The following is a 27,773-nucleotide window of genomic DNA, read 5'->3' on the forward strand; positions in this document are numbered from 1 at the left end:
TCAACTTCCTTTCTTTTAGGATATTCAACAGCCGCGACTTTTTCTGTGTACCTGCAAAAAAACAGAGGTAATTTGTTGACATAACCCAACGATCTCTTCCTTGAATTGGCAGCAGACCTAACCATTCAACCCCGGTGAAATGAATGCTCCACTTTGCGACAACACTTCCTCCTCGATTTCTCCTTGACTGCAACAAATTGAAACTGAACTGTGGATACCATACTGACCACAGATGAATCACATGAAATTCTTTTCTTTTTGGCAATATGCAAAACAGACTCTTCATGACCCAACTCATCACTCTCACTCTCAGACCCCAATGCGAATGCGATGGCGCACTTCATGTAATGGATAAGGAATGAGAACTGCTGCTTCCCTTGAAATTTCTTCATGGGGAGTTCCCGTCGAAATAGAATTTGTAGAGATGAGGGGACGAACCCTCAAGGATGACAATGATCTTGGATGGTAGAAAAAGAGATTGCTGCAGAGCAACAGATTCTCATAATCTTGGGACGACAACTGCAAATTATTTTTAGGATGATTTTTGTTGGAAAGGGAGTATTTTGCAGGTCTTGAGGTAGAAGAGTTGGAGGGATTACAAGCACTTTTAGTTGACAAAGCTGGAGCAGCCTCATTCAGGCTATCAGAGTTCAGACTAAAGCCAGGATCAGTGGCCGCAAACAGGATTTCAGAGTCCATAATAGTGTCAGAACCAGACTCACTAGAGTTTTCGGAATCAATAAAAACAGTGGAACTAGAAGTAACATCAGCACGAGGAGGAGAAACATGATCTGTTACCAAAGGAGTTGTACTACAAGACGCTTCATTCAAATCAACACGGATTGCAGACTTATCAAACCCATCATTAGCGATAAAAGGTTTCTTACCTTTCTTATCTGAACCCAAAGGGTTAAAAGGATAAGCGGCTCGTTTCCCATTAACATTGAAAATTAAAAGATCGGCCACAGAATTGAGTTCTCGAACAACATCTTTGTTATGCGGGTCAAATTTCACAGCACGTTCAAAGTCTTCAAGAGCCTTGTTAAGAAGATTCAGATGCTTAAAGGCCAGCCCTCTGCGATAAAGGGCCTTAACATTACTCGGAACAAAGGATAAGACGAAAGTGCAGAAACAACAAGCCCGATTAAACTGTTGAACTGTTGAAGTAACCAAATCATACGATTTGTCTAAAAAAAAAACCAAATTATACGACGGAGTGACGGAGCATCACACTAACCTAAACAAACTAGTGTAGTTTGCAACTTACAGACTACAGTTAACGCTACTTCATCTAATCAATCATCTAATCACCATGGAAACACTACCAATATCCTTGAAAAACACCATCATCTCCATCACTCTCATCTTTTTCATCACTTCCAAAGCATCATCATCTGAAATAATCTCAAGATTCCAAGAATACCTGAGAATAAACACAGCACAACCAAACCCAAATTACTATGAAGCTACTGACTTCATCCTATCCCAAGCTAAATCACTATCTCTTGAATCCCAAGTTATTGAATTTGTGAATAAAAAGCCATTAATATTGCTTAAATGGCCTGGTTTAAATCCTGATTTACCCTCAATCCTTCTCAATTCTCACACCGATGTTGTTCCGGTTGAAACCCATAAGTGGGTTCACCAACCCTTTGCTGCCCATCTTGATTCTAATGGCGATATTTTTGCTAGAGGTTCTCAGGTAACCTCTACACGTCTATCAAATTTCCCTCTTTTACTCGCTTTAATCAATTACTTATATTGGTTGATGGTTGATGGTTGATGGTTGATGGTTGATGTTCTGGATGGATATTATTGCTTGGATTTATGCAAAGTAAAGGCTTCATGTTTATTCAATTTGTTGCTTGTTATCGGTCCCGTCATTTGTTTACCTATTCCATTTTTGGACGTCTATTCATTTGTTTACCTATTCCATTTTTTTGATGTCTGTCTATTCATTTGTTTACTGTTCTATTGAATGCTTTTGCTGAATAATTTGATCATTATATCAGTTTGATCCACTTGTCATCTAACAACAATAAATACAAATAGTCTCCTCCTCTTCTCGGTGCCAAAAGCAAAGGTAAATCAATGAACGAGACTCATGGAGTAGTTATTAGGTAATAAAACTGTTGATTTGGCCTCAATCATCATTTTTAAGCTTGTTGGTTGAGATGCTTTTCTTGTAATACCTTTACCTCATGATGATTCTGTCACATTACTAGCTATTTTATTTTATAGTGGACAATGACCTTTTTCATTGTAACTCCTGTTATATCAGTAGCGATCACTTCACAAGTATAGTTGACCACTAGTTTTCTTGCCCGTGCGTTGCACGGATATTAAAATAATATGTGATGAATTTCACAATAAAATGGAATATAGACATATAGTACATCGTTCATGTCTAAGATTTTATGTATGCCGCATGACCAACAAATAATTCCCGTTAACATAATATTGACATAAGAATAAAAGAGTGTTTGATTAATAAAATACTTTTTTTTAGGAAAATAAAACCAATATGAAGTTTATATATATGATACTTGAACTGATAGTTTTTAAAATTTGTTCATTAATACCTGTTTGTTTTTCAATTGGTCAAGGAAAACAATAATATCTACTCTGCATAATCAACTCAATGATGCAACAAATCTCCTTCTTTCGAATAACAACCATAATTTAACCATTGATGGATCAAATTGTAATTATGTACAAACATTTAGAGATAGTTAGAATGTTATATCTCCCGGTCAAACTATAGAAGTACGTTTGAATATGAACCAAATTCGGACGCAATACTACATGCCTAGGGCTGCTTATGACCCCCTCTCTATAGCAATAGTCTTGGACCCATCTTCTCATTTGAAACAAAATATTTCACGCAGACCCCCATTTTTCTTCCCTATTCACACACATGATCTAAGGCTCCGTTTGGCAGTACACTTCAGGTACCTGATTTGCCTCGAGTAGCTTTTTTGTCAAAAAAATCAGGTACCTTATTTTTTTTATAGTGTTTGGCAACTACCTTTTTTTACCTAAAAAGGTACCTGAAATGAAATGCTACCTTATGTAGCATTTGAGAAATCAGGTACCTGATTCTTTTTTGTTTACCGATTTTACCCTTGTTTTTAATGTTGTCAACTAAAATCTCATTCAATACCTTCTCCCAAATAACACAAACAACCATTAAATAAAATTCTTCAATACACTTCACCAGAAAAAATCGATTTTTTTTTTTTTTTTTTTATGTGTATGAGTTTAATAGAGAACTAATTTTGTATTCATAGAATACATTTTTTGATGATATATTGTTTGAATTTTTTTTCTTTTACCTAATCGTGATATATTAGTTATTATTCTCGTTCTCTTTGAAATATGTTGGAGACTTGCACAAATATGAAAAAACTACATTATGACTTTATTGCTAACAACGTCAATGATAATAACACAAGAATAATAGCAAAAATATAAACGATAACAATAATAACCATGCCCTTTTACGTCATTTGATCAAATATCAGCTACCTTTTCAGCTAGTTTCCAAACACTTTTAATAAAAATCAGCTACCTTATGAGCTCCTAATTTTCAGCTACCTTTTCAGCTACCTTATCAGGTTTCAAGTACCTTTTCAGGTTTTAGGTACCTTTTCAGGTTTCAGCTACCTTTTCAGCTAATTTTGCCAAACATGCCAAACAGAGCTTAAAACAATCTCATCCCTTGAAAGATCGATCATTGTCTTTGAAACTTATCTCATATTTATCCAATCAAGTGAAAAACTAAACCCCTACTTCTAGAAAAATCCACCATCCAATAGAAACTAACCCTTACTCTCGACAATGTTGTTTTTTTAGGAAATAAAACTAATATGAAGTTTATATATATGATACTTGGGACTGGGAGTTTTTAGATTTTGTTCATTAATACCTGTTTGTTTTTCAATTGGTCAAGGAAAACAATAATATCTACTTTGCATAATCAACTCAATGATGCAACAAATCTCCTTCTTTAGAATAACAACCATAATTTAATCATTGTTAGGTCAAATGGTAGTTACGTAAAAACATTTACAGGTAGTTAAATGTTATATCTCCCGGTCAAACTATAGACGTACCTTTGAATGTGAACCAAATTCCAACGCATGATACTACATGTCGGGTGCTTATGACATCCCCTATAACAATAGTCTTGCCCCCATCTTCTCATTTGAAACAAAAGCCTTCACATGAGACCCTATTTTTCTTTCCTATTCACACACATGATCTAAAACAATCCGATCTCATACCTTGAAAGATCGATCCTTGTCTTCGAAACTTCTCTCAAATTTATCCAACCAAGTGAAAAACTAAACCCCTACTTCTAGAAAATCCACAATCCAATGGAAACTAACCCTTGCTCTAGACAATGTGTTTAGAATTAAGATTTTACTTTAATTTGGATTGATGGGGTCAAGATTAAGTTTATCAGTATGATCTTTTGAGGTTTCTTGTTATTATTCATGTTACCTATATATTTTAATGCAAGCGATATTTTGCTGATAAATAACCTTATTTATTATCACTATCCTCGTTGAACTCACCACCCTCCACAAATGCACCCTTCCTCCACCCCACTAATCTACCCGCAAAATAAAACATCAGCCACTGTGATTAGTTCTTACTACTTGAAACAACCTTCAATCCACTACCACTATCACTACCTTTCTACCATGTTTTACATCTAAGAAGTCATAAATCACATTCACCTCCATGAAAATATGGATCCTCGTCTCCCTTATCGAAGACAATTTATATCTCCTTCAACAAAGAAAAGTTTAAGAAGCAATCTTCCCTCTTATCTCTCTCCTTTTCCCTTCTTAGTCGTTTTCTCGTCCCCTCCTCTACCTCCATTCCAGATACTCAAACAAAGTGTTTAGATACTATGTTTGTAAATTGAATAAGTTTGAATATTATATATATACACGAACTTTGTTATTTATTTCATTTTGCATAAATAAATCTTACTACCCCATCTCATTTTTAGTGTCCTTTTTTCTTCAAATTTTATTATCTCATAATTATTATCCCCTTTCTAGATCTAGCAAGGAAAAACTTTAGTCAACCAACTCGTCGCAATGAACCTCATTCCCACTCGAAACAACCTTTAGCCCACTACTTAATCTCTTCGGTTCACACATAAAACATTCTAAAATGCAAAGCTTTCATCTCTCTCTTGAAAAGTCCATCTAACTAACAGAAACCTAACCGCTACTTTCTGAACTTCATAATTTTTACATCCCGTAAAGATTAAGTTGAACATGACAAAAAAAAATGCAGAAACTTAGGTTTTGTTTGATAACGACAGATTGAACATTTTTTTTAGCATTTTGAGAGTTTTTGCACTATTTAAGTAACAAATGTGCTGTTTTCGATCATCGACATATTGAAATAGTAGATTGTGGTGTAATTTCCTGTTTTACATTATGACCTTTAATTAGTACGGAGTATATTATAAGAAAATAAAAATTGAGTTTTTTTTATCTCTGAGGAAATTAAAGATCAAACTTTATCTTTATCATATTTATAATTAATATTTTTCACTTAAAATATATAAATTTAAGCAAGTTCAAATAAGTTAGCTAAAAGTTATAAATCACACATTGTACGAAGCTGTATAATCATTTTTTTTATTAATATGAAATAAATGTCATAAACTTCATGAGAATATTAATGCGGTAGAGAACTATAGAAGAGTTGGCAAATACGTGACCCCCTTTTAGGTTTAAATTTTTTCATTTATTTTTATACTTTTGCCTAAAGGTGGTTAAAGCATTGTATTATGCATGATGAATATGTCTCACCCTTCCCCAATTTGTATCTCTTCCTAAATTATACTGATGATGTGCTCAATTTACACACAAAAAATAAAAAAATATAGCATCAACAATAATTAGCTTGCTCCATATAATTGAATAGTACCGTTTTTTATGCATGTAAATTTGTCAGAAGAAAAGTTTGAGAGAAACGGTATTCACTATATTAGGGAAAGACTACTCTTACCCTTTTATGTGTTGTTCGTGACTTTTTTTAATGTATCTAATAATTTGAATCTTAACCTTATATATATTTCTATAATAAGTGTATCTAACTTACCTTCAAGCCTCATTCAAATCTATTTTATTACTCGTGGTACCATTTTTACTTTAAACTGTAAAACAATCGCACAATAAAGTTTTTCAAAACATTTACTCATTTGTCATAATATGATATTTCGATTCGCAAATTAGCAGCAACTTTCTTTATCTTTTAATACTCCTTGAAAAATAGATATCAAACTTTTTACTTATCAATAATTTGTGAATATCTTATTTAAGTTTTGATTAATATACTTTTATATAATGACAAATGAATGTAAATAATATAATAAAAAATTATCAATAGAAGTTGAAGTGTATTGTGAGGGAAATAACTTTAAAATTAGTAGGAGAAATACATATGACATTTGAAAAATAAATTTCGTATTATGTATAATTAAATATGACATTAGCAATAACAAAAGACGTAGGGGCATATTTCAGCGTTCATTTCACTCTTTACATAAGTAAATTCCATGTAGTACGTATTATGCATGCACATTTGTCACAACCGAGTTCGGCCTAGGGCCTTTTAGCCTCATAATACCTCATTTTTTTAATTGGAAGTTGTTATAAAATTGGACATTATAAATATATCAAAGTTTTTTTGGCCTTCTAATTTAATAAAAAGTGAACAAATACTAATGAATAATTTTTTAATATTAATAAATTGTAGATAATTAATTTTTTTCTTGTTTTTAATAATAAAATTGTAAAATAATTAATTAATTCTCATTTCTAATAGGAAAATTATATTCCTAGTTATAATAGAGAAAATTTAAATAATTATTATCCCCTAATTCTAATAGTATAATTAGGAAAAATAAGCCTTAATAAATTGTTAATTTATTTCCTATTTCTAATAGGAAAATTGTAAAATAATTAATTAATTCTCATTTCTAATAGGAAAATTATATTCCTAAGTATAATAGAAAATTATAAATAATTAATTATCTCCTAATTCTAATGCTAATAGTATAATTAGAAAAAAAAGCCTCCTTTAGTTATATACTAGATTTAATGCCCGGGCGATGCCCGGGCCAATTTGTAATATTAATATTATATGATTATGATGTAATAATACTCAATTGCCGCGTTCTTGGACTTAATTTTACTGAACTGAATATATAGAAACTAAACTGAACTTGTATGAACTTAAATTTTCTAAACTGTATTTATAAAAGTTAAATTGAACTTATAAGAGCTTAATTCATATAAGAAAAAAATAGGTAAAAAGGAGCTTAATCTGATCAATACAATTCCACTCTTATAAAATAATTCGAAATAAAATATACCTATACAATATATTCTGTTGCCGGCCAAACTCTTATATATGAATGTTAAACCATGTATGTTAAATCGATTCAGACTTATCTATTTGGTTTAGAATAAACTCGTGGCATTAAGTAATTATGTTTATGCTTTATTAATTACACTTGTTGTTGCCTATCCTAATAGGAGATAATAAGTTACTTGTTATGTAGGACTCTATCTCAGACGTAGGAAGATATTACTATTGTTATGTTATTATATAAAATATAAAATATACTCTTATAAACAATATCTTGTCGTCCAAATTTCACACTTTGAGCCACTCGAAAGTAGAATTTGTCTTATGATGATGGAATAACAAAACACATGCTCTATTATATACAAAAATAACTCGTTTATTAGCAATAATAATGAATAAATTTTTATTTATAAAAATATATCGTCTCACGTGTAAAAACGAATAATATATTCTCTTTGTCCTATTCATCTATGGGTTTTTCTTTCCATAAATATGTGAGAAGTATTTTTAAATAAATCTCCCCATCCCTCCATTCCCCGACCCATTGTAGGCCTTACTCAATGGATTCCCTCAAATCTGCCTTTCCCTGTTCGCGAGGTTACTCTCCCATATAATCTCTCCTGCAATATCAAAACAAAATATTAGAAAAGGTGGAACAATGAACAATGAGTAGAATATTTATTGCATACATCAAATCTTAATCTTATTTCTTTGACTAATAATCACATAATAAAAATTTAAACCATTAAAGAGGTTGTAACTTGTAACATGAAAGATAATGCAAAATCTTTCCATGCAAAATAATTAATGAAGAAAAAAATCTTCATAAACACACTATATGAATAGACATTGATAATTATGGGAATTGAAATACCCCTTGTTTTGATACGGTATTGAACATCAATGTACGGATATCAATAAGAGTTAAAAAATCACAAGAAAATCACATCCTACATTCTTACCTCATTATCCTTAAATACGCAGTAATACTCAAATATAACAGTATCAAACGTCATGCGAGACGGCATAGTTATAGCCTGCAATAAGAAACTACAATTAGAAATTTGACGTTTTTTTTTTAAAAAAAAAAAGCATAGATAGATGAAGTGATGAACATGAACTACATTAAAGAACATGATGTGACTAAATCATAAAGCTATGAACAATTAAAATTAAAACACCCGTATTTGAGTTTCTAAAAAAAACACCCATATAATTTACATCACCCTAGAAAATTATGTGTAATATATATAATGTGTAAGTTGTTGTAGTTTTGTAGGGCTCTAGAATAGAATATTGATGGCCTTTTGTAATCTGATCTCTTAGATGCATTAGAGTTAAAACGCGATCAAAGACTGCAATTATAATTTAAATAACATATTTTAAAATAAATAGGTAGTTACACATCATTGGAGACTCTATAATCGCTCGAAAAAAGCTTTCTTTATTAATATAGATAGATATAGATAGATATTTATTATTGATTGATTTTAGCGTCATCATAGTTACTCCCTCCGGCCTGATCATTTGTTGAGTTTTTTTATTCCTTGTGAGGGTATTTTTTTTTTTTGGGAAAAGGTAAGTTAAATATTAATGCCAATTTTCCAACATACACATACACGAGTTACACCCTCAGCATATTACGCGACTTAGGGTGTGTTTGGATAGTAAAAGTGGAGGGAAAGGAAGGGGAGGGAGAAGGAGGGAAGGGAAAGGGATGGAAGGGAAGGGGAGGGAGAATGGAGGAGATCATTTTCCCTCCAAATCTTGCCTTTGTTGGAGAGGAAATAATTTGGCTTGGAGGAGGTAAATGGAGGGATTTATTTTCCCTCCCCTCAAAATCCCTTCACCTCCATTTTGCTAACCAAACAAAGGATTTATCATCCCTCCCTTCCCCCCCCCCCCCCCCCCCCCCCCCCCCTCACTTTCCCTCCAAATCCTCCTATCCAAACACACCCTTAAGCTATTATCAATCCAACCTCTAGCGATACTACTCTTTATCAGATCATTTCTGCTTCTAACTCTAGCTAACAAGTCAGTTCTTACAGTTTGAAAAACTCTCTCAGGCCTAGGAATAAACTGATCAACTCGACTCTGATTCCTACAATGCCAAATGTGATACATCATGCTTGCTAATGCAGCTCCAATAATATGCTTTATCAGTAACGACTTCACCTTCAGCTGCACCCACCAGTTAATCACTGCGTTCAGAGGGATGTCCACCTGCAACCAAGTATTCAGCAAAGCCCGACATTTCCTACTAAACATACAAGCAAAGAAAAGATGCTCAATGCATTCCTCTTCAGCACCGCACAAAAAGCACCTGTTCTCCTGAATGATCTTCATTTTGAGCAGACGGTCCTGAGTCAATAGTCTATTCTCAGCAGTTAACCAGATGAAGAAAGAATGCTTTGGCAATAGCATCCTATTACTCACCCAGGGATGCCACCCAACAAGCGTACCCTCATCAACCAACCAAGAGTAGCCTAACTTAATTTTGTAATGAGGATTAGTTCCTCTCCAATTCTCATTAAACAAGAACGATTTCAACAAATTCTTCACCCAACAAATCTTACGCCAAGCCCAGCTAGAGGAAGAAGGAGGAACATAATCTTGCCATACCTGCTGTTTTATATAGATGGCATGAACCCAACGGACCCAAAGATGGTCAACTTTAGCTTCTATCCACCAGACATACTTCCCAATAGCAGCTATGTTCCAACTATGGAGATTTCTAAGTCCCAAACCACCATTTTTCCTTGACTTACACAATTTATCCCAAGCCACCAAAGCTGGGCTTTCCTTAGCATCATTTCCATGCCAAAGGAAGGCTCTACATAAGGCATCAATCTTATTCAGCACAGCCATAGGGAGGATAAAAATACGTGACCAATAATTATGCAAAGTGCTAAGTACTGCTTTGATAAGAGTAACTCTGCCAGCATAAGACAATTTCTTGCTTCCCACAGCCCTGATTCTCTCAGTCACCTTGTCAATCAGCTGCTGACAGTCCATAATCCCCAGTCTCTTAGGAATAATATTCACCCCCAAGTATCTAAAAGGGATAGCTCCTCTTTTCATACCAGTAGCATGTTCAATCTGAACCATAAGAGTTTCAGAAATGCCATTACCATACAAGTTTGATTTCCCTTCATTCATCTTCAGGCCGGTAGATCTAGAAAAAGTCTCAAAGGCTCTTAACACCAATGTTATAGATGCCAGATCTCCTCTGCAGAACACCACCAGATCATCAGCAAAGCACAAGTGTGTGAGTCCAATTCTAGCACAGAGAGGATGATATTTAAACCCCTTAATTCTCTGAACTCCCTCCAACAAACGACTCAGGTATTCCAAGCAAATTGTAAAGAGGAGAGGGGACAAGGGGTCACCTTGTCTTAACCCTCTTTTGCCTTGAAAGTAACCAAAAGTCTCACTATTGACAGCTAGGGAATAAGAAGTAGTACTAACACATTGCATAATCAAATTAATCAAACTATCAGGGAACCCCAAACACTCTAGCATCTCTTTGATAAAAGCCCACTCAACAGAATCATATGCTTTTTGAAGATCAATCTTTAGCATAATTCTTGGAGAGCAAGCTTTCCTTTTATAAAGCTTGATGAGGTCTTGACATATCTGAATACTGCCAACAATGTCCCTACCCTGAATAAAAGCACACTCTGTGCAGGATTGATGATCTCAGGTAGGATGCCAGCAAACAAGTCTGTTAAAGATCACTTTAGCCAGACATTTATAAATAGTGGTACAACAAGCTATAAGACGAAACTGTAACACACTCTCAGGATTATCAATTTTAGGAATCAGGGTCAGGATAGTATTATTACACTCCTTTAATACTTTCCAAGAATCAAAAGCACTCTTCACTGCCCTAATGACATCTCTGCCCACAATGCTCCAGCTATCCTTAAAAAATTGGCTGCTATATCCATCTGGCCCTGGTGCTTTATTGCCGAGAACATAGCATGTTTAATCTCTCTCATCCGTCAAAGGAGCAGTAAGGGTAGCCTTATGCACTGCATTGAGACATTTACCAGACTTTACAACATCCTTATGAATCTGTCTGACAGTCTTTGAATTGCCCAAAAGCCCTACATAGAATTCCTCAAATGCATTTTTTATCTCTTTAGGTTGAGTACATATTTTGCCATGTTTATCTTTTAACTGATAGACTTTGTTCCTTGCCCTTCTTCTTTTAATACTAGAATGAAAGAAAGAGGTATTCTCATCCCCTTCTTTCATCCAATGCTCCTTGGCTTTCTGAGCAAGGTAGAGATTTCTGGCCCTAATGAGAGTGCTAAGCTCCTCAGCACACTCTCTCTCAGCTTTGCAAAGTTCAAAATTTAGAGGATCCAAGCTCAGCTTCTCTTGGAAATGTTTCAGGGATAGCTCAGTAACTTGAGTTAAATTTTCAATATCACTGAAATTAACCCTATTCAGCTGCTTGAATACTTTCTTCAGACCCTTTAATTTCTGCATAATTTGAAACATAGGAGTGCCATGGATATGGACTTTCCACCCCACATTAACCACCTCAAGATAGTTCTCATCCAATGCCCACATATTAAAATATTTAAAAGGAGCCTTCTTCTTTTCACCACTATCATATAATGTAATGAGGCAAGGACAATGGTCAAAAAGACCTTCAGGGAGAAAATTAGCAAAAGAACCAGGGAAGCTAAGTATCCATTCATCATTTACAATCACCCTGTCCAGCCTACTATAAATCTTAGAACCAAGCTCATGTTTATTATTCCAAGTATAGTATGAGCCAATGGTTTTTAATTCCTGCAATTGTCTTTGATCCATCATCTCCTTCATGAGAGCCATTTCACTCCAAGTGACATCAGCCCCCCCAATTCTCTCATTCACATCTATCACACTGTTAAAATCCCCACATACTAGCCAAGGCCCTTGGACAAGAACCTCACAAGCCTGTAGGTTATTCCATAAAAAGACCCTTTCCTGACTTTTGTTAAATCCATAAACCATAGTGACCCAGAAATTCTTATTGTTACTCTTATCAAAAACTTGAGCATGGATAAGCTGATCACTTACCATCTGAATATCAACATCAAACATAAGAGGCTGCCACACCAACCAAATCCTACCACCAGGGTGACACCCATTATTTGTGCAAATGGACCAATTGTCACAAATATTATTCCTTACCTTTATCCACTGACTACCTTTTATTTTAGTCTCAAGCAAACCATATAAGCCTATATTATTTTGATGGAGAAACCATCTTATTTCATTTTGTTTATTAAGGCTATTCATACCCCTAACGTTCCAAAAACGCAAATTAACCATTTTCAGTATATCCTACCTAAATCACCCTCTTACCATTACTCACATTCCTAGCCTCCTGCAATGAAACAGTAAGAGCATCCATGAAAGAAATCCCTCTTGGTGTAAAGATCCTGGGCTCTCCTGAATCCTGCCTTAACATTTTAGTGATAAATCTCCTAGGTAGAGACTGTGTCTCAACCACATGTGACTTCCCCATAATGATTGGTACTCCTACAGATACAGAAGGTTCAGGGGTAACCAGCTGAACACTTGGAGATCTTGCCTGAGCAACAGGTTTTGAGACTGGAGTATGAGGTTTCCTAGGACCAGCTGCAGCTTGCTGAGGTTTGGGTTTAGGTCTCCATACCTTCTTTGATTTCATACCCCCCTCCTTCCTGCACTGAACAGTAGAATGCCCCATACCTTTGCATTTCTCACAAGTTAGAGGTAACCAATCATATGCCACCCTTACTTTGTGAGTTTTACCCAGTTCATCCAAAAACTCGATTTCAGTTGGGAATTCCTGACCAATCTGAACCTCAACCAGCATCCTCGCATAGCCTAAGAAAGCTCTACGAGAGGTTGCCTCATCACATCTTAAGAATTTTCCAACCAGTCCACTAATCTTTGACAAACAACCAGTTCCCCAAAATTTTATGTCAAGCCCATAGAGTTTTAACCAGATTGGGATCGATTTAACATCATGTTTTATCAATTCCGTCTCTGGTTTCCACTCCTTAACGATGACTGGCTTATTATCAAACATTAAGTGTCCTGTGTTCACAACTTCCATTTGTTTTTCCTTGTGAGGGTATTAATTATACTTAAACAGGAGAAAGGAAGTACTCCCTCCATTCCACTTTTACTGTCCTAGTTTGACTAAATGTCATATTTAAGAAAACCTGGTGAAATATCATAAATACCTCTTCAGTCTTGACTACTAAATTTTGAGACAACACATAAGTAAAATGGAAAAAAAGAAGTTATTTTAACTAGGGGTATAATAGATAGTTCACTATTTTTAGTTACTATATTTAGAAGTAGGACAATTAATTTGGAATATAAATTGTGCAAAAAGTGGACGATAAAAATGGAATGGAGGGAGTAGTGTGGAGTACTATCTGTCTAGAGGATTAGTGCCAAACTAGAGGACACATGGATGCACTCCACTCTATAATTTAAGATCAATGATTTTAGCTGATTCTCTTTGATCAATTATATTATAGAGTGATTGTGGTTCAATGAGCCATACCATTTGGATTTGAAGCCATTTATCAGCCTTAAAACTGTCTATACCCATGGCAGTGCAAAAAGTACTCAAATAACGGAGTTTTGAGGTGGTTTAATGGGAAAAAATGTTTGAGGTGGTCTTTGAGGATTGTAAAGCATGGTCACACACGAAAGTCGCAGCTTTCTTGTGATTGTAGGAGTTTTAGTCTCGAAGTTATACTAAAATAAAAAATCGATGGACTATGGTGCTCCCTCAGTTTCTCAATTAGAAATAATGGAAAGTTGCATGTCGCTACGTGATTTGTCTATATATGTGCGTTATTATAATGGGTAGATGGTGATCAACATGAATGCAACGTGCAGGATATGAAGTGTGTGGGTTTGCAGTACTTGGAAGCTATTAGGAAGCTAAAGGAATCTAAATTTGAGCCCACTCGTACCATATATTTGTCATTTGTGCCCGATGAAGAGATAGGAGGACATGATGGGGCTGAGAAGTTGGCCGATTCTGATATGTTTGAGAAAATGAATGTTGCCATTGTGCTGGATGAAGGACTTGCATCCCCTGGAGAGAAGTATCGTACATTTTATGCAGAGAGATCACCTATGTGGACAGTGATCAAGGCTACTGGGGCACCTGGACATGGGGCAAAGTTGTATGATAATACAGCAATGGAAAATCTATTGAAGAGTATCGAAAGTGTAAGGAGATTTCGAGCATCTCAATTTGACATGGTAAAGGCTGGCCTGAAAGCTGAAGGTGAGGTGATTTCTGTAAATATGGCGTACTTGAAAGCTGGCACGCAGTCTCCTACTGTAAGTGTTTCTTGATTCCCGCACAACCAACTTATGTAAACATCCTTATTGCGGATAACAGTTGAAGAGTTACATTAACATATATAATTAACTTAAATGTTGGTATAAACTAAGCAGTTTGTGCTAGAAGTCGTATCTGTTGTTTAGTTCTCAAAACATGACATAGACGAGTTGTAGTGGAGATTAATGTTGGCCAAGGATACTTTAGTAATTTTCAATACAAAAAAAGTCGCTGGATTTAGAATTGAAGTTAAATGAATGAAATACCAATAATGATTAATGATTAATGGGGATAAATTAGTGACATACAGGGAGTATGATTTAATTAGGAGGTGGAATAGTTATTATTGCATTGGGTAGTGGGCAGTGTGTTAGATGGTGATAACTGAAATATCTGCTGACCAAGTTCTAAATTTGATTGGTTGATCCTCCTTTTGTCGATTAGGGATTTGTCATGAATATGCAACCATCTGAAGCTGAAGCTGGGTTTGACATTCGGGTGCCACCAACAGCTGATCAGGTAGCTCTTGAAAGACGTATTGCTGAGGAGTGGGCCCCTGCTTCCCGCAACATGACATTTGAGGTAGGACGTAGGAGCCAGTTGTTGTCCACGTGACTTTGTTCTCTTTGTTAATGTTATGATTCTATTACATGTCCTTACATTTTATGAACTACTCCATATTAATCTCCTATACAGATAGTTCTGACTGATGACTATAGGGGCATTGAGTCCAGTGGCAAGACTCTTTTCACTCTTTTTATGGCATTCCTAAGATTTTGAACCCATTGAGTGTAATCAATTCGCTTTTTCTTTACAAATTGTATTTTACGGTGGGAGTGCTAATCTTGACATGTAGGTGCTTGCACTTCTCACTTGTACACTTTTTTGACCTTGGACAAAAATTCGGTTTGGAGATGGACATAAGTTCTGAATGCTTGTACTTATTTACATTAGATTTGAATTATTGATCTAATTTGGACTTTGGAGGTTTTCTTGCGACGCATGCTGAAACACAGTGACAGAGGGAGGGCATTGATTCCACGACGAGAAGCAATAGTATTTGATGTTATTTGACATATTTAGTGTTTTTATTTAATTTTTTTAAAAAAAATTATTTGTTATTCTCTCCTTTATTACACCTTTTTTTACCAAACACTTTCTTATATATTTTACTTGGTTTACTTTTAAGGTATTCCGGATCCTTAAATTCTAGTTCGGTTTTCAAAATCGTTTTAATCTTTATTCTCGATTTAAATTTTAAGTTTTTATAAAAGAAATCCGGAATTCGATTTTAAAACCTGTAAGTTTACCTTGACTTTGTATTACGTTTCGCTCTCCCTTTTGTTTTTCATTTTTCCCTTTTCTATTTTTTTCGCATTTTGAGGTGTGCGTTCACCCATGGACGGTTCTAAAGGATGATTCATGTCAGCCGACCCCAAATCATTTTGGGATTAAGGCTCTGATGTTGTTGTAAGGTCTTTACCAGGCAAAAGACCAGGAGAAAACATGAGTTATCAAAGAATTTGAGTGTTTTATAAGAGTGGCTGTGTGGTTCCTCAAATGTTACCTTTCCCCCTGTTCCCGTCATTTAGTTTCTCTAGCTTAATCGTCTTCCGAACATTAGGAAAGTATGATGTTCTGCTTATCTTATGATGATTCTTTAGCTTTTAGACTTTACTCATATAATTGTATCATTGGCAGTTCAAGCAGAAGGTCTCTGTGCTGGACAAGTCTGGTAATCCAATTCTGACTGCCACTGACAGCTCAAACCCCTGGTGGGGCCTCTTAGAAGAAGCAGTTAGAAGTGCCGGTGGAAAACTCGGAAAACCAGAAATATTCCCTGCCTCAACAGATGCTCGTTACTTTAGGCGTAAGGGACTGCCAGCTATTGGGTTTTCTCCCATGGCAAATACACCAATCCTACTACATGACCACAATGAGGTAAGGACTAAGGAGTAACCTTTATTGTTCCATTGGTTATTCAGTAAATATATTTACATCTTGTGACATTTCTCATGCCTTTCCCACTATAAAATGTCTTTGTAAGGTGGTTTAACACGAACAAATTGCAAAACCGTATTCTATTTACCCAAATACCCTTTGTAAAAGAGCTTTGTAGTAGCTACCTTAGGATGTCAGGTAAATACATGCAAATGTATAACAACATCGTGTTTTTAAGTATTTTTGTTCTCTTTAAAGCCTCAAGCTTGTTTGAACACTTTTACTCCATGCAGTTCCTGAACCAAGAAGAATATGTTAAGGGAGTTGACATATATGTATCCATCATCAGAGCTTATGCATCATACAAAGAAGAGACTAAGCCTACAGCTGCTAAGGATGAATTATGAGACAGAGGGCCTCTATCTTTGGATATGCTTTGAAAATCAGACACTGAACAGGAGCACGATTCAGTGCGGCTAAATGCTGCTTTATGCCGGAGAGACAATGGAGTCCTTTTGCTACTCAGCTAGTCAGCGAATTGCCATGTGATTCTTTCTGTCATTCTGACGTTTTGTACATTTCTGATCTTTACTTCATATAATAATCCGCACTTCCCGCAGCTTGTTGTGTAGCAAGGTTCATCAGAGGAAACTGTGATGCTTTTTGTTGCTCTGACTGGACATCAATAAATTCATGAACTTGAAAACAGTTTCTTGCAAGGTTGCTAATTTGGACATATATAGATTGTGTTTTGAAAACGGAAAACATGGCTCCTCCAAATGGCTGATTTTTTCATTTAGCAGTTCGTAGTGGCAGTTGAACTGATGGTTTCAACATTTTTCCCAGCATGGGGTGTCCTTTGGTTGGTTATCGCGAGGTAGGAACTTTTAGATTTGAGTTTTAAGATCCTAAATTTACCCCCAGTAAGCTCTATATGAGATGAACGCCTCATTGCAAGTTGGTTTGCTTCGTGTAAAACCAGAAATACAGAAGTTCAGCATACACCAAAAGATAAGAGATCCTTGAGCCAGACTCCTTGCAATTGAACCATGCTAGAAACATTCGAGTTCCCGTAAAAATATAATGGAATCATTGCTTGTTGCTGAGGCCATAGTCGCTATTGTAACGTCGGTCTTTATGTCATCCTTGATTAATAGAAGAGATGTAATCATAATTGTTGAGTGTTCACTCAGAAATAAGTCAGCAGTCAACTCCCACTCAAAAGTGCAAATAATGTCAGGGTTCAGCAGCCTCTTCTGTCTCTCCCTTCTAATGCTGCTGTTAATCACTGTCAACGCAGCAGAAAACCCAGCATCATCTGAATTCTGAAATAATATCAAGATTCCAGGAATATCTGAGAATCAACACAGCACACCCAAATCCCAATTACTACCAAGCTGCTGACTTCATCCTCACTCAACCTAAATCCTTGTCCCTTGATTCCCAAGCCATTGAATTTATCAACAACAAGCCTTTAATCTTGCTCAAATCGCCTGCCCAAAGCCCCATTTTGCCCTCAATCCTTCTCAATTTTCACACCGATGTCGTTCCGGCAGAATCCCACAAATGGACCCACCCTCCTTTTGCTGCCAACATTCATTCTCATGCCAATATCTACGCTAGAGGTTCTCAGGTTTGAAATTTTGTACCATGTTTTGATTTTTTATAAAATACTAAAAAATGGGTTAGTTTTTTCGTAATTGACATAGTTTTTTACATGTTATTAGACTTGTATATTAGGTTCCAATGATAAGATGTGATTAAGCATATTATAGAGAAGAAATGGTGGGTTTAAACTTTAAGCCATATTTATCTGTGTGGGGCACGCCGGAAAATAATAATGTTTTAAGTCAGTATCCCGTTGTTTACATGGGAGGAAAGGAATGTGAATGAAATGGGTAAGAAATGGAGGGATCTGAACTCCTTTCTTCCAGGAGTCCAGGACAATCATAGTCCTACCAATTAGAGGTGGCCATGGCCGGTTTATAGTCGGGCCGGGCTCAGCCTGGTCGGCCCTGAACCGGCCCCTGGTGATAGGCGGGATGGCGGGGTCGAGCTGGTTCCAGGGAAGGCCAACCCTGAACCAGTCATAAGGTGGGTCTTGAGCGGGCCCTATCCCCTAGGTCTGGTGATCTGGTCCAGTTTTAGTTTTTTTTCCTTTGTCTGGGAGCGGGCCAATGGTCGGGCCGGACCTGGGATTGTGGACCCTGACCGAAGAATACAGGTCCTATCCGGGCATTTAGCGAGCTGGCCACGCCAATGTTTAGCAGATCAGTGGAGCGGGCTGCCCCGAGCAATTGGCCACCTCTACTAACAATGTAACAAAGGTTTGGAAGGATATCATATCGCTCCACTCCGTTCGCCTGCCCTTCCCTTTGCCTCCTAATATGCTATCCAAACAAAGTAGTTCTTTAACTAGAAGCCTATGACACATGGGAATGTTGTGAATTTTGTTTTGCACCAAATCTTATGCCTAGAAGTTATAACTTATAGTAATAGTTGTTGGTATTAATATTTGCATGGTATGTGTGCATTAGGATATGAAATGTGTGGGTATGCAGTACTTAGAAGCTATTCGGAAGCTGAAAGAATCGGGTTCGAGCCTACTCGTACAATATACTTGTCATTTGTGCCAGATGAAGAGATTGGAGGGCGTCAGGGGGCCGAGAAATTGGCAGAGTCTGATATATTTGAGAAAATGAATGTGGCCGTTGCTCTAGATGAGGGGATGCCATCGGCAAATGAGAAGTAGTGTGTTTATTATGCAGAGGGTTCACTGATGTGGTTGGTTATTAAAGCTATCGGAGAACCTGGGCACGGGGATATGTTGTATGACAACACTGCCATGGAGAACTTAATGGGAGAGTATTGAAAGTGTAAGGAGATTTAGAGCATCACAGTTTGATATGTTGAAGGCTGGCTTAAAGGAAGAAGGAGAGGTTGTTTCTGTAAATATGGTGTTTTTGAAAGCTGGCACACAGACTACTACTGTGAGTCTATTCTATTCTTTGCTTCATCCTTTACTTGTTTAAAGGACACAAATTAATCAAGTTGTAATTCGATAGTATGAATATTGATGAGAGTCACTTATGCTTTAGTTCCTTGTTATCAGGGTTTTGTTATGAATATTCGGGTTCCACCAACTGCTGATATAGAAGCACTTGAAAAACGAATTGCTGAGGAATGGGCTCCCGCTTCACTTAACATGACATTTGAGGTACACCCAGTTAATCTTAACTCTACTCGTCATATTCTAAAGAGCTAGTCGTATAAAAATATAAACAACTTTGGTATCCTCTTGTAGAATCAATGAGAGAAAATCGCAAGTTAGGAGCATGGTTTCTACTTTCTAATGAATTCACAGAAGTGCCGTTTTCTATGTACGTGATAAAATGATTTTGATATTACTGGCTTTGTCTGAGACTCTGAGTAGCTAACACTTGCTTACTCTTCCTTCTACTTGGATATTGCAATCATACGATGTTGCTAGGCATGACCATCTTGTTTAAAAGCTGCTAATTTTCCCATCAGTTCTACTGTAGGCGTAGATTGAGGTTGTTTAAAATGAATTTTAACTGTTCCCGCATGTGCAGTTCAAGGAGAAGATTCCCGGTCTCCACAAATTTGGGAAGCCACTGATCACAGTTGCTGATAGCTCAAATCAGTGGTGGACCCTTTTAGTTGACGCTATCCAAAGTGCTGGCGGCAAACTTGAAAAGCCAGAAATCCTAGTTGGTGCAAATACCAGATGCTAATTTCTTTAGACAACAAGATGTGCCATCTCTAGGATTTTCTCTCATGGCAAATACCTCGGACTTAGTAGATGAGTAGATGACCACAATGAGGACTGAGGTATTCCATTTATTGCTGTTGAACATTATTTCCTGAAAAAAAAAATCACATTTGGCATTGTGTTTAGATCTAGAATCTTCATCTTCATCAATAGGAGATAATTAAATTCTTTTTTTTTTTTTTTTTATTAGGTAAGAAAATTAGGTTGATCCTCTAGCGTAGGACCAACCTATTTCATCCTTTCAAATGAGGGAGGTAAGTTGAAGCCACCGGCTATCAAACCACTTCGAAAGAGTTGGACATGAATGTCCAATAGAAGCCATGAAGTCAGCAACCTTGTTGGCTTCACGAAAGCAATGTTTAATTATCACTTCTTCGAAAAAATGAAGGTCTAATTTTACATCCTTGATAATACCAGAAATTTCTCAAGGAATTTGCCAAGTACCTCGAATCGAGTTAATAACACATAAATTATCACCCTCCACAATTAACTTTGAGATTCCTAAGTATTTAACTGCTAAAATACCTTCTTTTAAGGCGAGAGCTTCCGCAACAAGAATACTATTGGATCCGCACTTTTTTGCTCCCAACAAAACGATTTTACCATTGTGATCTCTTATAAAATATCCTAAAGCAGCTTTATTACCTTCTATTCTCGATCCGTCAAAATTTAGCTTTAGGAAACCGTTTATAGGTTTTTCCCCACCAAATTTCTTCCTTACTAGAGTTGTTTCTAGCTGACTCTTTTATCTCGGGATTGTTGGGATCCTTAAATCTAGTCACAATCCAGGTCTTAGTGCTATTATTACATAAAGTAATAAGTTTGATAATACTTAAGTTAACATTATTAAATATAATATCATTTCTATGAAACCATGCATTCCACCAAATAAAAATAATTTTAATGAAATCATCTTTTGGAATTAAATCTTTGAGATAATTAAGTTTCGTTAGAAAACTTTAATTTGTAATATTATTATTTTGACAAAAACTCGTTGAAACTAATAATGTTCAGGTCTTGGATAACAGACCCAATCAAGGGACGTTCGTAAAAGAAATGATCTTTGTTTTCAATATGATTGTTGCACAGAACACAATGATGTGGGACATCAATATGACTCGTGAGAAGTCTACTTTTCGTTGGAAGGCCATCAACACAGGCTTTCCAAAGGAAAAATTTCAATTTTGGCGGAATATTCAATTTCCAAATCCACTGAAATTCACATTTAACAAGAGCTTGATCGAACAAACCTTGCGCTAACCAAGTTGCTGTTTTGGTAGAGAAAATTCCATCTACGGACAACCCCCAAATGAGGGTATCTGGAATATCATTATGTGGCAGTGGAATGTTAGTAATCTGATTAACAATATCGTTATTCACTAAGCTGGACAATTTATAAACATCCCATTGTTTGTCAGAAGTTATGAAATCTTTAACCAAAAGATTAGGATCACGGTTACTATCATCATCAACCATACTGCTTGTAAGGTGGGTGTGAAAAAACCCAATTATCAGACCAAAACTTAATATTGCTACCATTACCTACCTGTCATCTTAGTCCTTTTTCTAGAGAGATTTCGAAGACTCGATAATTAAATTCTGTTAATTATGTTCTAATTAAGTTGTATTTTAAATTTCATTAACTATGTTTTATTTAAGTTATAATTTAAATTCAGTTAACTATGCTTTTAAAATTTATGTAATTCCGTTAGCTATATTTTTAATTAAGCTGTATTTTAAATTCCGTTAACTATATTTTTTTAATTTCGCCTTTTTTGTTACGGCATTTTTCGAACTTGAAATAAAAAGTGTTGAAATTGCATAAAAAACATAAAATATCCATACGGATTGATAAAATTAATTAAAAACCAAACTAAAATAAATAAAAGTGAAACAAAATAAAATAATCCATTGTAATACATAACAATACAAACAAGTAAATAAAAATCATCCTCGCTCATAACAGGGTCGGGAGTGGGGCTAGGAGTAGGGCTAATGTGGACGACCTTTGCCCGATTACGACGTGGCGCTAAAGGTAAGGGGTTACGCCGTTTAGATGACGTCACTCTTCGATTTCTCGTACGGTCTGGGCTAGTCATAATGTTATCTTCGCTATCCGTCATCTGCATTAATGAGATTGAAACGTTAGATAAATAAAAACACAATAAAAAACCAAAAAAATATAAATTAATCGATTAAATACATAATTAACGGCGAAATTGAAATTTAAATGTCCGACCATGGGTCGGATGTTGAATTTCAATGTCTGTGGCCGGTTCAGAAAATGAAACCCAATATCCACGCCGTGTTGAGAGGTTGAGTTTCAACATTTCTACTCCACCCAAACGTTGAGATTCATCATCTCATCCATGGACGACATTGAAACTCAACATCCCCCTCCATACCCGACAATGAAACCCAACGTCCCCATCCCCAACAGACGACAACATTCATCATCTCGCTCCCTAACCGACGTTAATATTTAACATCCCTCACCCTCTACCACTGATTGGTAGGATTTGCCGTCATTTCCCCCTATCAAAACTATTTGTAAATTCCGATAAAAGTAGTATTTATCGAGTGTCGAACACAAGGATGGAGTGGGTTTACACTTAGTTTGTTCAAATCTAGTTTAGTCAAACAATAAGAGGTTTATAGTTTCTAGAACTATTTAGAGTAACTAAAGCGATAATTAAGCAATGAGATGTAAACAAATGATATCTAAGCTAGGGTCTTCGGATTCCCCTAAGTGGGACTAGATAAACGAGGGTATGGAATGGGGTATGGGTAGTAATTAGCCTAGGTAAGAGACTCAATCTCTTGGTCTTCCTAAAGATAGACACAAAATCATCATTAAGCACCTAATCCCATCTTAAACATGCTATCAAAAAACCCTACAAATTTTCATCCATAGAGAATTCAAGCAAAGAATGAAGAAAGATGTGGACTTTCATTCACACAATTCCACAAACACCATATTTGCGTGATTAAGAAGACTAACAATTCTACCCAACACCCAAATATTAATCACCCAAGTTGTAACATCAATCTCCACTTAGGTTCTCCCTAAATCCTAGGGGGTCACTACTCACTCATTATGGTTAAACAAATGCCAACAATTGATGAAAGACAAACAAACATAATGAAAGACATGATATAAACTATGACAATAATAAAAAGGGAACTAGAAATGTAAACAATTGAAATTAAAACTAGAAAGGAGGAGAAATTATACCAACAACAATGAAAGGTTGAGTCTTGGATTAATTCAGAGAATAAATTCTTCAAAATCTTCTATTACAATTCAATACCCAAATGTAAACTATTGTTGTAAACTATTGAATGACACTAATCTTATACTAATTTGCTAAAGGATTAATGTTTAATTAAGGAAAAATTAAGGCTTTGATTAAGGAAGTTGCATAAAATTTAGAGAGAATTCTAGATCTAGGGTTCTGTGTACAAATGATTGGGGGGGGGGGGGGGGGGTTGGTTAAGAATTTCTAATGAGTGTAGATCTAGCTTTTTCCTCTTAATAATTTATTAGAAAATTCTCCTAATCAAAGTAGATCTAATAATTTATGACAAAGTAATCCTAATAGAAGTAAATCTAATATTTTATAAGAAAAAAAAAACTAATAGAAGTGGATCTAATAATTTATCGATTATTCTTTACTAACATAAAAATAGAAAAATAATGTTATAAAGAATATTTATTTTAAAAATATTTATAAAGCAAAAAAAAGTCATATAATAAACATACAAAAATGTTAAAATTGTATATTTTATAAACATAAATTAATCTTTGTGAGGAAAAAAACACTTAATTTCTTACAAATATAAATATTGTCAAAAATTTAAGTTGTTCGATTTTAACTACTTGGTGAAATTCGTTTAGTAATAAAGATAATTTTATTTAGAAACGTGTTTGAATATTTAAAATATTTACAAAAGATTCTAGTTGGTAATTATAACCAAATCTGTAATTGTCTTACAAAAACCTTAGGAAAAAGCTGAACTTTATTTTAAAAAATAAATACTTCATGATAAAGTAACATGTCATAATAGGAAAAAGAGATAAAGAATGACATTTACTTAGCATTTGACAGAGAAAAATTTCTACAATGATAATATTAGAAATAAACAACTTCAACGATGGCATGAAATCGTTTTAACTCTGACTTTCTATAACGTATCAAATGTGTATGATTAGATTACCAATAATATTCACATAAGATTAAAAAATTGAGCTACCATTTAAAAATATTAAATAAGTCTCATATCGATTTTGTCAAATGAGCCAAAAAATTAAATACAAATGAACAAAGCCATGAATTTCGATTTTATGCGGACTAATAATTCAAGAACCAACTAACTATGAATAAATCAGTGTAAATATATATACAAATTGTGAGAACTATATATAATATACTATTATATCACCGATTTTTTTTTTCAAACTGGTTTCAAGTTCATATCAAATCCATAATAGTAGTTAAAAATGTATTGAACTGCCAAATATACAAAATTATGCGGTTAGATCAATTTTTACTTTCTAAATTCTAATTCTCCTATATGTTTTTATTCACTTAACTATTACCGCGGTTTGCGAATGGCTGGTTATTACTTTGCCATGTATTGATTGTATATTTAAAAGTGCAATAGTTTTTACGGTAACTTTTAAAGATGTTTTTTTTTGTGAAAATTTCCATTTTGTTCCCTGAGGTTTGGGTTAATTCCATTTTAGTGCCATGTGGTTTGCATAATTTCACTTTAGTGTTGTAAGGTTTCGACTACTTCCACTTTGTTAACCGGAGTTTTGAATAAAATTTTATTTTTGTGGCCTAAAATATTTAATAGTCAACTTTTATCTTAAGTAATTATATTTTCAGTAAAATAAAGTACAAAATTAGATATTAAACTATATACAAAATAGTAATATTGAAAAAAATGCCAGATTTGTTATGTTCAAAATATTTTTTTTAGTATCCCTCCATTATCTTTTATCTTCTCATTTCAATAAAATTCTCACACATATATTAGAGAAGTGGTCGGGGAGATAAAAGATGATGGAGGGAGTACGAAATATTAAGATTGTTATGTATAGGTCACTTAAGTAGGAAGTAGACCTCAAGGCACCATAGTGGAATTATGCAAACCTCAGGGCACTAAAGTGAAATTAGGCTAGCTAAACCTTAGGGCACCAAAGTGGAAATAATCATTTTTTTTTTGTTAATGGTTAACTATGGGGTATCCCATAAGGGTTTAGTTGAATATAAAGTACTCCTTAGTGTAATAAATTAGGTCAAACTTAAGAGTTTGAACTTAGTAAAAAAAACTAATTGCATATATATTGGTTAAGAAGTGAAACGATTGTACGTATATATATTTAATACTTTGAAGCAATTTTTTTTAAATTGAAACTCTTTCTGAAAATTTATTCATTTTGTTATTATAAATAAAGAGTAGAATAACAATGTAAGATAACGAGACTTGATTTTGTGAATAGATAACATTTCAAATAAACATAAATGAATTATAGTAATTTTAATAGAATTAATATAAAACTAATCGACTTTAAGAGTAGTATCATAATATTCTACTCCCTCGAATCCACACAAAACCCCTGATTTGTTTTTTACATGTCAAACTTTGAAAATTTTGACCGTTAATTCACTTAAAAATATATCTCACATCTAAAAAATTAAATTTCGTATTATATATTTTACATGAAGTTCATAGGGAACAACCAGTCTTAATGGTTAATAGTCAAAAATAAATTTTTATTGTTTAGAGATCAAACAAAAATCCTCCAAATAGGCTACATATATAATTGAGATACATGCTATTTTTCGTACCACCATTCAACATTTACACGGTCGTATGCTTACAAAATGGAATATTCGTAAATGTTGTAAGTTAATCTAATTTGTGAATCTTGTAAAACCGGCCTCAGTTATCATGTGTTCATTTTATGGAATTCAACCACATTTTTGGGAATGACGTTTTAAATTAACTAAAATCGGTGGTGCATACAACTATAAAAATAGGTAATTACATTATACAACTGTGTCTTCGGATTCTATACAACTGATACAATTAATACCAAAAGGAGTAGCTTTATTTTAAGTTAAAGGGACTGATGATCCATCAATAATCAACCCAAAAGTTTTTTGTGTTCCGATTTTCAAGATTGTTGGACTTTTTTTATCAACTTAATTGACTTCTACTATCAAAGCATGACAATGTAAACCAATGTTTGCAATTTGTTGTTCAACAAATTCTTAGAACATTCAATATGCATATTGTTAAAGATGATCCTAATAGGAGTCTCATGCATTCTATGTAACAGAATCACATATATTTTTGTACTGTTGTTTAGAGACTACTAATTTTATTGGAATTTAGTATGTATTTGATTTTACGAGAAGGTATATAAAGAGCAAAACACCCTCTTAATTAATTGTAGATAATCGAGGAAAACTTTTGCTATAGGAGATCTAACATTGTTCTAAACACACTAAACATATATAATTATGATACTTGTTGCTTTACGTAAAATCATTTGGTTTTACGTAGTTGTTATAAGTTAAAATAATTTGCAAAATTCATAAAGGTCTGTCTCAGTTATTAAGGGCGATTCATTTGGCGAGCTGTACTATATTTATGGAGATAATGTTTTGTATTTAATTAACACCAGTGATACCTATAACAATAATGGAAAAACTAATTACATACTCTTACCATATTACTTGATGTTTTACAACTGAATTAATAACTACTAAATGACAAAACTCCTATGCAAAAGCACTAATAGTTCATTGATCAATTATACCAACCACGAACTTTTGTTTATCAATGATTTAAACATAATTGAACTTTTTTTTTATCAACTATAGAATATATTTATACAAATGACCCTAATGAGAGCCCCGTGCATCGCACGGGCTTTTTTAACTAGTATATATATATATATATATATATATATATATATATATATATATATATATATATATATATATATATATAGAGGCCGGATCCGGTGAGACACCTCATTATGGCGAGGTAGTAGGTCTCACCAAATTACTACCTTGTGATTTGCATTATACATGGATGGGCTGATTTTGTAATGTTGATGAAAAAAACAAGGATGAAAATTAGGGGTCAACAAGAAACTTTTCATTTGGTCCAAAACACTTTCTCTCTCTAATCTAAAAAAAAGCCCAAATACCTTATTCTCTCTAATCTAAACTATAGGCCCAAATTCTTTCCTTCCAA

General features: G+C 34.6%; 1 protein-coding gene and 1 pseudogene across 1 annotated transcript; both read left to right on the plus strand.

The window, feature by feature from the left end:
• Positions 1 to 1,092: 1,092 nt before the first annotated feature.
• LOC141611637 (uncharacterized) lies at positions 1,093 to 17,467 on the plus strand. The gene is made up of 5 exons (XM_074430224.1): positions 1,093 to 1,702; positions 14,308 to 14,760; positions 15,206 to 15,343; positions 16,463 to 16,702; positions 16,996 to 17,467. Exons 1-5 carry the CDS (start codon positions 1,313 to 1,315, stop codon positions 17,107 to 17,109), a joined length of 1,335 nt encoding a protein of 444 aa, XP_074286325.1. The 5' UTR covers positions 1,093 to 1,312; the 3' UTR covers positions 17,110 to 17,467.
• Positions 17,468 to 17,553: 86 nt separating this feature from the next.
• Positions 17,554 to 20,620, plus strand: LOC141611636 (uncharacterized; annotated as a pseudogene).
• The last annotated feature ends 7,153 nt before the right edge of the window (positions 20,621 to 27,773 follow it).

Source organism: Silene latifolia, chromosome 11, assembly GCF_048544455.1.
Source record: "Silene latifolia isolate original U9 population chromosome 11, ASM4854445v1, whole genome shotgun sequence".
Taxonomy (NCBI): domain Eukaryota; kingdom Viridiplantae; phylum Streptophyta; class Magnoliopsida; order Caryophyllales; family Caryophyllaceae; genus Silene; species Silene latifolia.